The sequence below is a fragment of the Musca autumnalis genome, unplaced genomic scaffold, assembly GCF_047663935.1.
Source record: "Musca autumnalis isolate F117 unplaced genomic scaffold, ASM4766393v1 scaffold_3, whole genome shotgun sequence".
NCBI classification, from domain to species: Eukaryota; Metazoa; Arthropoda; class Insecta; order Diptera; family Muscidae; genus Musca; species Musca autumnalis.
Genome location: NW_027411866.1, coordinates 15,542,973 through 15,555,119, shown reverse-complemented (window position 1 = coordinate 15,555,119; position 12,147 = coordinate 15,542,973). Strand labels below are relative to the sequence as shown.

General features: G+C 30.8%; 1 protein-coding gene across 1 annotated transcript in view; it reads left to right on the top strand.

Moving 5' to 3' along the window:
- The window catches only part of rsh (Rap GTPase activating protein radish), a 244,697-nt gene that overhangs the window by 209,049 nt on the left and 23,501 nt on the right, over positions 1-12,147 (top strand). Inside the window, exons 9-15 of the mRNA XM_073973491.1 lie at positions 3,704-3,923; positions 4,225-4,482; positions 4,546-4,657; positions 4,722-4,914; positions 4,986-5,194; positions 5,272-5,402; positions 9,727-9,908. Coding sequence (XP_073829592.1) covers positions 3,704-3,923; positions 4,225-4,482; positions 4,546-4,657; positions 4,722-4,914; positions 4,986-5,194; positions 5,272-5,402; positions 9,727-9,908 — 1,305 coding nt within the window. The remainder of the gene's footprint in view (positions 1-3,703; positions 3,924-4,224; positions 4,483-4,545; positions 4,658-4,721; positions 4,915-4,985; positions 5,195-5,271; positions 5,403-9,726; positions 9,909-12,147) is intronic.

Sequence of the window (12,147 nt, the reverse complement as noted above, 5' to 3'; positions counted from 1 at the left end):
TCACAGACGTTGTCCGAGAAAAATTCATTCAAAAGTACACGTTTATGGTGCTGACGATGATTGGGAAAAATTCTTTAAAAATCCACGTCTATGAGACTGATGTTGCTTCAGAAAAATTCTTTAAAACGTCACGATTATGAGGCTGACTATGTTTGAGAAAAATTCTTTAAAAATCCACGTTTATAGGGCTTATGAGACTGATGTTGCTTCAGAAAAATTCTTTAAAACGTCACGATTATGAGGTCGACTATGCTTGAAATTTCTTTAAAAAAAAATCCACGTGTACTGGGCTTATGTTGCTGATAGGCTAAAATTTATATGGGAAATGTTGCTTGGTACAAATCTTTAAAAACGTCCATAAAGCAGCTGTTGTTTGAGAAAAAATCTTAAAAAATATCTGGAAAAAGTAATAAAATATAGAATATACCTTTTGAAAGAATACTAAAAAATCAAGTTTAATTTTAATTTTATAATATATTTATTAAATACATATAGTGTTAACATTTTGAGCGATTTACCAATGTTTGCTCTTAATATTCATACTGCAAGGCTTATTACGAAAATGCTTTATTTTGTAGGACGTAGCCGAGTTTCTAAGCTTTTTAATACTATTTTGTTTAAGAAAATCGAATTGCTAATCTAGAAGTTACAGGGATTTTTGTGAAACAACCCAATAATTAATAACAGTCATACGCACCCATGGTATCAAATTAAAAATCCCTCTAACTCAGGCAGTATTGTTTCGATTTTAAATCTTAAATCATTTTTGGAAACCTGCTGGGGTAACAAAGAAATGAAAAATAAAATATTGTTTTAATTGATTTTTATTAAAAAACATTTATTGAAAAAATCTATATTTAAAAAAAAAAAATTAAATATATTAAAATTTAAAGATCTCGACTTAGTTCTAGACTCCATTCCATTTTATAGTTCCGCTAGTCCTACAAAATATCTATGTTTCAAACCCCGCTTATTGTGTATCTTCCTCTCTCAATCGACTTTTATGGTCCTTTAGAAATTTTTCTTAACATTTGCCAATGTCAAATATAATAAAATCCAAGTTTCCTCATAAAACCCCACAAAATAAGTTCATATCCACAAAAAAACACAATATAAAGTTATGACGACTTAAAAACACATGTTGTTTCCCAACCAAAAAAAACTTGTAATACCAATAACAACAAAAAGAAACTCAAACAACTTTCCCTGGTTGTTAGCGAACACGAATAAGCATATGGGTATGAACGTATGCCTTCTTATCATCATACCAATAACTTTAACAGCGGAAACGGAAGTCAATTTACATTAAAGAGTAGCAATATAAGCTTAATTAGTTTGAACATTTTCAGTCAGTGAGTTACTTGCTCTATAATACAAATGGAACAGTTTTTCCAGCAATTACTTTACAGGCCAAAACAAACGAAAACAGCAACGGCAATGTCTTGTGAGTTCTTAATGAACTGACACCGTTGTTACTCTCCTTTTAGCCGGTTAAAGGCTGGCAATTTCATACACAACTGCCATCAGTTAAGACGAGGAAAATTAATTTGAACTTTTTGAGTAATTGCTAGTGCAAAATTTACAAGATGTCGAATGGAGCAGACATTTGGAATTGGCATGTTTTAATCATTGCTGTTAAATTATTTAATGCTTAATTGGACATTTGCGAATGTCAATTTTAATAGAAATTTCAGTAAAATAATTTTACCTATTGACCAACTGATGGTGGATAATTAATAGAGGTTCGAGGTTTTTGCTAGAGGAACAAAGGGCAGGCCTTCCTTGAACAAAAAAATCTTTAACAAATCCACTTTTCCACGAATACCTCTACTTAAAGAATACTAAATAATCCAAGAGCTCACCCAGAGACATTCGTCAAAATCATTTTTTTATTATAAATACTTTTTAATCTGGACGATGGATGAATGTTTGGTCTTATATTTCATAGTTCAATGAGCGTTACGAAAATTTTGCATTTTCTAAATTATTGTCTGATCTCTTAGCTTTCTAATATTATTTTGTTTTTGAAAATCGGTTTGCTAGTCTAGAAGTTACAATGGATTTTGAGAAACAACCCAGTAATTAATAACAATCATACGCACCAAGGTATCAATTTAAAAATCCTTATAACTCTGGCTATATTGCTTCGATTTTAAATCTTGAAACACTTTTGGAAAGCTATTGAGGTAACAGAAAAACAAAAAATAACAGAAAAATACAAAATCCACGTTTATGTGACAGTTAATGCTTGAGAAAAATTCTTTAAAAAATCCACGTTTATGTGGCAGTTAATGCTTGAGAAAAATTCTTTAAAAAATCCACGTTTATGTAGCAGTTAATGCTTGAGAAAAATTCTTTAAAAAATCCACGTTTATGTGGCAGTTAATGCTTGAGAAAAATTCTTTAAAAAATCCACGTTTATGTAGCAGTTAATGCTTGAGAAAAATTCTTTAAAAAATCCACGTTTATGTGGCAGTTAATGCTTGAGAAAAATTCTTTAAAAAATCCACGTTTATGTGGCAGTTAATGCTTGAGAAAAATTCTTTAAAAAATCCACGTTTATGTGGCAGTTAATGCTTGAGAAAAATTCTTTAAAAAATCCACGTTTATGTGGCAGTTAATGCTTGAGAAAAGCTCTTTAAAAAATCCACGTTTATGTGGCAGTTAATGCTTGAGAAAAATTCTTTAAAAAAATCCACGTTTATGTGGCAGCTAATAATTGAGAAAATTTTTTTAAAAAATCCACGTCTCTGTGGTAGTTAATGCATGAGAAAAATTCGTTAAAAAATCCACGTTTATGTGGCAGTTAATGCTTGAGAAAAATTCTTTAAAAAATCCACGTTTATGTCGCAGTTAATGCTTGAGAAAAATTCTTAAAAAAATCCACGTTTTGGTGGCAGTTAATGTTTGAGAAAAATTCTTTAAAAATATACGTTTATGTGGCAGTTAATGCTTGAGAAAAATTCTTTAAAAAATCCACGTTTATGTGGCAGTTAATGGTTGAGAAAAATTCTTTAAAAAATCCACGTTTATGTGGCAGTTAATGGTTGAGAAAAATTCTTTAAAAAATCCACGTTTATGTGGCAGTTAATGGTTGAGAAAAATTCTTTAAAAAATCCACGTTTATGTGGCAGTTAATGGTTGAGAAAAATTCTTTAAAAAATCCACGTTTATGTGGCTGTTAATGGTTGAGAAAAATTCTTTAAAAAATCCACGTTTATGTGGCAGTTAATGGTTGAGAAAAATTCTTTAAAAAATCCACGTTTATGTGGCAGTTAATGGTTGAGAAAAATTCTTTAAAAGATCGACGTTTATGTGGCAGTTAATGGTTGAGAAAAATTCTTTAAAAAATCCACGTTTATGTGGCAGTTAATGCTTGAGAAAAATTCTTTAAAAAATCCACGTTTATGTGGCAGTTAATGCTTGAGAAAAATTCTTAAAAAAAATCCTTTATGAGGCAGATTTTGCTTGAGAAAACTTCTTATGGGGCGGATTTTGCTTGAAAAAACTCTTTAAAAATCCACATTTATGTGGCAGTTAATTCTTGAGAAAAATTCTTTAAAAAAATCCACGTTTATGCGGCAGAATTTGCTTGACAAATTTTTTTTAAAAATCACCGTTTATGTGGCAGTTAATGCTTGAGAAAAATTCTTTAAAAAATCCACGTTAATGGTATTAATCCTCTCTCTTCCTTCCTTTCCAGATGAATTCTGCGAAGAATATCCTCACAATTTAATGCCAACACCTGGTTATTGGATTGAATGTTCCCGCCAAAAGATCTCAATGCCCACCAATCACACGATATGGGATGAAAGTGATTCAGAACATGAAGACGTGCGTGGCGGTAATACTAGTGATGCCTATTTGGAACGTGAATGCAGTGATCTGTATGAAGATGATGAGGACTCGGAGGCAACACCAAGGTATATTAAGAAGTACAATATTTTCGGTTTCCACTTTTATTTTGTTATCCACTCTTTGTTTTCAATCGTGCACCAGCAGTTTAGTTCTTGAGTTTTTCATAAAGAAAAAAAATTACGTACTTATGTCCATCTCCCTCCCCCACAAATTTCTTTCATTCTTGCATATGAATTCATTCAATCAACCAAACATCCATTCACACAATCCACCATCCGTCCGTCCATCTTCCATCCCTGTTTACGCTTTGATTTGGTTTATGCCGTTCCCTGTTTTTGCATTTTGATGCGAATGTTTAAGTCCTAGGAAAAAGACAACCATCGAGGAACAATGGGAACAAAATGGCGCCTTCGAACTCATCTCTGTGGAACAGGAAACTTATGAGAAATATTTCTTTGGCCACGAACATTGGAATTATTTTACCAGTGATGAAGATTTGGGTCCGGTGATATTGTCCATCAAACAAGAGACTCTAAATGGCAGGGATCAGTTTCGCATCCTGGTAAGGGCTGGCTCCTATACTGTACATGGTCTGATACCTGCCTCTTGTGTATTTGCTGATAGGTATGTTGAAAGATAAGTTCCCCCTGAAAGGTCTCCTCTTGAATTTGTACATTTTTCTTGCAGATATAACCGCGAAGAAGTGGTTAGATCTTTGGGCAAAGAAGTGAATCTGAATCCTCCCCTGACACTGGGTCAATTGCCCGACACACCTGATGAATTGCTGAAATTGGATCAAGTAAGTGGCCCCTTAAAAAGAAATTGGAGTATAAATTTCTCAAACTTCCCCTCCCAACTGCCAGGTATTTATCAAATCCGAATTGAAGGTCGGTGTTATCTATGTTAAGGAGGATCAATACACGGAAGAACAAATTCTAGACAATAATGAAAATTCCCTGCTCTTTGATGAATTCCTAACCCTATTAGGTGATCGTGTGCGCCTGAAGGGTTTCGACAAATATAAAGGTGGCCTTGATACAGTACATGATTTAACAGGTAAGTAATGTGACATCTTTTCCATGTTATCAGTTCCAAAAGACACCTTTCTCCGTTCTCTCCCTTCCCAGGACTGTATTCTGTATATACAAATTGGCGTAATATAGAGATAATGTTTCATGTCTCTACACTATTGCCTTATGAAAAACATGATCCTCAAAAACTGCAACGAAAACGCCACATAGGCAATGATATTGTTTGTGTGGTATTCTTGGAAGCAGATAATACCCGCTTTAGTCCGGCCTGTATAAAAAGTCATTTTTTGCATACATTTATATTGGTGAGTAACTAAAGGCATAGCAACTTGAGATTCTCTAGGGAACCCAATTTATTTATTTTTTCTTTTGTCCCTTAAAGGTACGAGTCTCCGCAAGAATAAAACATAAACCTACCCGTTATGAAGTTTCGGTGGTGACTCGTGATGAAGTTGGTGCCTATAAGCCATATTTGTGGGAACAATCTGTATTTGAAAAAGGACCAATGTGCAGGTGAGTGAACGGAAGCGGAATATGGGTCCAATACAGCATTCAGCAAATTTTTATATGAAAAAAGTAAATTCAGCTAAACTTTTCTATAGAAAAATTTAATTCAGCTAACTTCTTCAATAGAAAAGGTCAATTCAGCAAACTTTTTCTATGGGAAAAATCAATTCAGCTAACGTTTTCTATGGAAAAAAGTCAATTCAGCCAACTTTTTCTATAGAAAAAGTCAATTCAGCAAACTTTTTTCATAGAAAAATCAATTCAGCAAACTTTTTCTAAAGAAAAAGTCAGTTCAGCTAAATACTTCCATAGAAAAAGTGTATTCAGCTAACTGTTTCTATGAAAAAAAAAATCAATTCAGCTAATTTTTGCTACAGCGAAAGTCAATCCAGCAATATTTTTCTATGAAATTCAATTCAGCTAACTTTTTCAATAGAAAAGGTCAATTCAGCTATTTTTTGATTTGGAAAAAGTCAATTCAGCCAACTTTTTTTACAGAAAATGTCAATTCTGTAGAAAAAAGTCAATTCCGCAAATTTTTTCCATCAATAAACGCAATTCAACAAACTTCTCATATGGAAAAGTCAATTCAGCTAACTCCTTATATAGAAAAAAATCAATTTAGCTAACTTTTGCTACAGCGAATGCCAGTCCAGCCATATTTTTCTACGAAATTCAATTCAGCTAACTTTTTCAATAGAAAAGGTCAATTCAGCAAACTTTTTCTATTGGAAAAATCAATTCAGCTAACATTTTCTATGGAAAAAGTCAATTCAGCTAACTTTTTATTTGAAAAAGGCCAATTCAGCCAACTTTTTTACTGAAAAAGTCTATTCAGCTAGCTCTTTATGCAGAAAAAGTCAATTCAGCAAACTTTTTCTATCAATAAACGCAATTCAGCAAACTTATGATATGGAAAAGTCAATTCAGCTCACTCCTTATATGGAAAAAATCAATTCAACTAACTTTTGCTACAGCGAAAGTCAATCCAGCAATATTTTTCTATGGACTAAATCAACGCAGCTAACTTTTTATATGGAAAAAGTCAATTCAGCAAACTTTTTCTGTACAAAAAGTCAATTCTGCTAATGTTTTCTATTCAAAAAGACAATTCAGCAAACTTTCTTAAATAAAAAAGTCAATTCAGCTAACTATTTATATGGAAAAAATCAATTCAATAAACTTTGTCTATAGAAAAAGAGAATTCAGCAAACTTTTTCATCGAAAAAGGCCATTCAGCAAACTCTTCTAATAGAAGAAGACAATTCAGCAAACTTTTCTTATGGACAAAATCAATTCAGCAAATTTTTCTTATGGACAAAGTCAGTTAAGCTTATTTTTATATGGAAAAACTCAATTCAGCCAATTTTTCGCATGGAAAAAATCTATTCAGCTAACCTTTTCTTAAGAAAAAGTCAATTCAGCTAATTTCAATTCAATTCAACTTACATTTTATATGGAAAAACTCAATTCAGCCAATTTTTCGCATGGAAAAAGTCAATTCAGCTAACTTTTTCTTAAGAAAAAAATTAATTCAGCTAATTTTTTCCACAGAAGAAGTTTGCAGAATTGCCTTCTTCTATAGAAATGGGCAGCTGAATTGAATTTTCCTATAGAAAACGTCAGCTGAATTGAATTTTCCTACAGAAACCGATAGCTGAATTGAATTTTTCTATAGAAAACGTTTGCTGAATTGACTATTTCTATAGAAAATATAAGCTGAATTGATTTTTTCTATAGAAAGACTGAGCTGAATTGACCTTTTCTATAGAAAAAGTTGCCTGAATTGACTTTTTATATAGAAAAACTTAGCTGAATTCATTTTTTTGTAGAAAGCCTTAGCTGAATTGATTTTTTCTATGGAAAAATTATCTGAATTGACTTTTTCTGTAAAAAACCTTAGCTGAATTGATTTTTTTCTATAGGAAAACTAAGCTGAGTTGACCTTTGCTATTGAAAAAGTTCCCTGAATTGATTTTTTCTATAGAAAAAGTTCCTTATTTGACTTTTTCTATATAAAAACTAAGCTGAATTTAAGGTTTTCTATAGAAAAACTTAGCTAAATTCATTTTTTCTGCAGAAGAACTTAGCTGAATTGACTTTTTCTTTGGAAAAAGTTAGCTGAATTGAATTCTTTTATCGAAACACTTGCTGAATTGACTTTTCTATATAAAAAGTTCGCTTAATTGACATTTTCTATAGAAAAGGTCAGCTGAATTGAATTTGTCTATAGAAACCGTTAGCTGAATTGAATTTTTCTACAGAAAACGTCAGCTGAATTGAATTTTTCTATAGAAAACGTTTGCTGAATTGACTTTTTCTATAGAAAACGTCAGCTGAATTGATTTATTCTATAGAAAGACTGAGCTGAATTGACGTTTTCTATAGAAAAAGTTTACTGAATTGACTTTTTCTATAGAAAAACTTGGCTGAATTTATTTCTTTGTAGAAAAACTTATCTGAATTAATTTTTTCTATAGAAACACTTAGCTGAATTGACCTTTTCTATAGAAAAAGTTCGCTGAATTGACTTTTCTATAGAAAAAGTTCGCTGAATTAACTTCTTCATAGAAGATTTACCTGATTTGAATTTTTCAATAGAAACAGTTTGCAGAATTTACTTTTTCTATGAAAAAAGTTCGCTGAATTGAATTTTTCTATAGAAAAGTTTGCGGAAGTTTCTCTTTCTTTAAAGAAATGCTGCTAAATTGACTTTTTTATAAAAAAAGTTGTCTGAATTGAATTTTTCCATTGAAAAAGTTAGCTGAATTGATTTTTTCTATAGAAAACCTAGATGAATTGATTTTTTTCTATATAAAAACTTTGCTGAATTGGCTTTTTCTATAGAAAAAGTTAGCTGGATAAATTGTTTAAATAGAAAAAGTTTGCTGAATAAATTTTTATATAGAAAAAGTTTGCTGAATTCACATTTTCTATAGAAAATATTTCTGAATTAACTTTCTCTTCAAAACAAGTTCGCTGAATTGATCTTTTCTGTAGAAACAGTTTGTTGAATTTGCTTTTTCTATAGAAAAAGTTAGCTAAATTTATTTTTCTATAGAAAAACTTAGCTGAATTGATTTTTTGCTGAATTGACTTTAGCTGAATTGACTTTTTCTATAGAAAAAGGTCGCTGAAGTGATTGTTTCCTTAGAAAAAATTAGCTGAATTGCCTTTTCTATAGAAAAAGTTTTCTAAATTGACCTTTTCTATGGAAAAAGTTGAATTGATTTTTTTCTATATAAAAACTTTGCTGAATTGGCTTTTTCTATAGAAAAAGTTAGCTGGATAAATTTTTTACATAGAAAAAGTTTGCTGAATAAATTTTTATGTAGAAAAAGTTTGCTGAATTCACATTTTCTATAGAAAATATTTCTGAATTAACTTTCTCTTCAAAACAAGTTCGCTGAATTGATCTTTTCTATAGAAACAGTTTGTTGAATTTGCTTTTTCTATAGAAAAAGTTAGCTAAATTTATTTTTCTATAGAAAACTTAGCTAAATTGATTTTTTGCTGAATTGACTTTAGCTGAATTGACTTTTTCTATAGAAAAAGGTCGCTGAAGTGATTGTTTCCTTAGAAAAAATTAGCTGAATTGCCTTTTCTATAGAAAAAGTTTTCTAAATTGACCTTTTCTATGGAAAAAGTTTGCTGAATTGTGTTCTTCTAAGGAAAAGTTGGCTGATTTGATTTTTTTTCATAGAAACAGTTAGCTGAATACACTTTTCCTATAGAAATATTTAGCTGAACTGACTTTTTCCTTAGAAAAAGTTTGCTGAATTGACTTTTTCTATGGAAAATGTTTGCTGAATTGATTTTTTATAGAAAAAGTTTGCTGAATTGACTTTTTCTATAGAAAAAGTTTGCTGAATTGACTTTTTCTATAGAAAAAGTTTGCTGAATTGACTTTTTCTATAGAAAAAGTTTGCTGAATTGACCTTTTCAAAGGAAAAAGTTTGATGTGATGACTTTTTCAATAGAAAAAGTTGGCTGAATTGACTTTTCAATATAAAAAATTTGCTGAATAGATTTTTTCTATAGAAAAAGTTTGCTGAATTGACTTTTTCTATAGATAAAGTTTGCTGAATGGGCATATTCCATATAAAAAGTTAGCTGAATTGACTTTATCCATTGAAAAAGTTAGTTGAATTGACTTTTTCTATAGAAACAGTTTGCTGAATTTCCTTTTCTATAGAAAAAGTTTTCTAAATAGACCTTTTCAATGGAAAAGGCGTACTGAATTGACATTTGCAATAAAAAAAATATACTGAATTTAATTTTAATCTCTAATTCTCTTTTTTCTCTTTCTTTTCCCCCTTTTTTTTCGCAGAGAATGGCTCTTAACGAAAATCGTTAATGGTGAACGTGCCTCATATTCAGCACCGAAATTCGCACGCATGCAAGAGCGTACACGCTCTCAAATGTTAGAGGATTTGGTAATGAATTTATCTAATCATGCTGAGACGGGACAAATACCCAAACCCTATCGGCGGGGCTCGTGGCGGCCAATTGGTGAGGAAGAATATAAGAAAATGTTGCATGCAAGAGTTTTAGCCAATACCACAAATGAGCCACAAATCACACCTCTCTCGTCATCGTTGGACGTTGAAGTGTGCTGTGTGCAACTGTCTGTTAAACATAGTATGTAGTATATGGGAGTGGAGAGAGAAAAAGAAAACAAAATAGAAAAAAAAACTGACAGATAAAGTGTTAATCTGTCAGTAATTATATTGTAGTTGAAACCCCCAACCACCCCCACCCTAAGCCCATACACCTAACGAACAACCATAGATTTCTTTCAACCCTTTGTATTGGATTTTTTGAAATGATTTTGGAATTTTGAATGCATACTTTTAAGCTGTAAATATGTTATGAGCCCCCAATAACCATTAAAATCACATTATGGCCATTCATCGTTAACACCCTTTTAGCGTGGCCATAAACATTATCATTACGTGATATCATCAGCGAGGTCCTTTAGAGCATTTCATTCTTTAAGACATTAAAGCATGAAAACGGGCATGTTTCTTTTTTTTTTTGACCAGCCTAAGGAGTTTTTTTTAGATTTTTTCTTCTCACGTTTTTCTTGGTGTTTCGTCGTCTCGTTTGTGTTTCATGCAAATATATTTTTTTCAATTCCTCCAACATCTGTTGTGTGAGTCGTGTCAGTACGAAATTGATCTCATTTCGCGTTAATTGACTTGAGATACAGTGAAACCTCTGGCTGGATGATATTCCTCATCTAAGTCTACCTTAATTGAGTTTTTCTGCAGGAAAAGTTTGCTGAATTGGGAATTTCTTAAAGAAAGTTTAGCTGCGTGGAGTTTTAATGTAGAAAATCTTTGCAGAATGGGTTTTTCGAGAGAAAAAAATTAACTGAATTTACTTTTTCAATAGAAAAAATTAGCTGGATTGACTTTTTCTATAGAACAAATAATTGGAATTTTCTCTAGCAAAAATTCGATGAATTTAATTGTTCAATACAAAATCTTAGCTGAATTGAATTTTTCTCTAGAACAAGTTCGCTTAATTGATTTTTTCAATAAAAAACTTAGCTGAATTTTATTTTGCTATAGAAAAACGTCGCTGAATTAAAATTTTCAACAGAAAAACTTAGCTGAATTAACTTTTTCTATAGAAAAATTTGATGAATTGAAAATTTTAAATAGAAAATCTTAGCTTTTTCTATAGAAAAACGTCGAAATTTTTAAATAGATTTTTTCCGTTTTTTAATAGTAAATTACAATAGAAAAACTTAGCTGAATAGACGTTTCCCACGTGAAAATAGCTGAATTTATTTATTTTTCATGAAAAAGTTAGCTGAATTGAATTTTCCCGTAGGAATACTTAGCTGAATTGAATTATCGCATAGAAAAAGTTAGCTGAATTGATTTTCCCATAGAAAAAGTTAGCTGAAATTACTTTTTCAAAAGAAAAATGTAGCTGAATTGAATTTTTCTACAGAAAAAGTTGGCTGATTTGAATTTTTCAATAGAAAAATTTAGCTGAATTGACTTTTTCTATAGCAGAATAGACTTTTTTTAGAAAACCTTCGCTGAATAGAATTTTTCAATAGAAAAACTTGGCTAAAATGATCTTTTCTGCAGAAAACCTTAACTGAAATGATTTCTTTCTATTGGCTGAATTAAATTTTTCAATAGAAAAACATAGCTGTATTGACTTTTTCTATAGATAAGTTCGCTGAATTGCATTTTTCTACAGAAAAACTTAGTTGAAATGGCTTTTTCTGTAGAAAAACGTAGCTGAATTGACTTTTTCTATAAAAAATTCGCTGAATTGAACGTTTTGAATAGAAAAACTTTGCTGAATTCACTTCTTCCACAGAAAAACTTAGCTGAATTGATTTTTTCAATAGAAAACTTTAGCTAAATTTATATTTTTCCATAGAAAACGTTAGCTGAATTGACTTTTTCCACAGAAAATGTTAGCTGAATTGACTTTTTCAATAGAAAAACTTAGCTGAATTTTTTTTTCATAGAAAATCTTAGTTGAATTTACATTTTCTATAGAAAAACTTCGCTGAATTGTTTTTTCAACAGAAAAACTTAGCTGAAATCACTTTTACTATAGAATAACTTCGCTGAATTAATTTTTTCAATAGAAAATCTTAGCTGAATTGAATTTTTCTATAAAAAATCTTAGCAGAGTTACCTCTTTCTATAAAACAAGTTAGCTGAACTGATTTTTCCAATAAAAAACTTAGCTGAATTTACGTTTCAACAGAAAAACT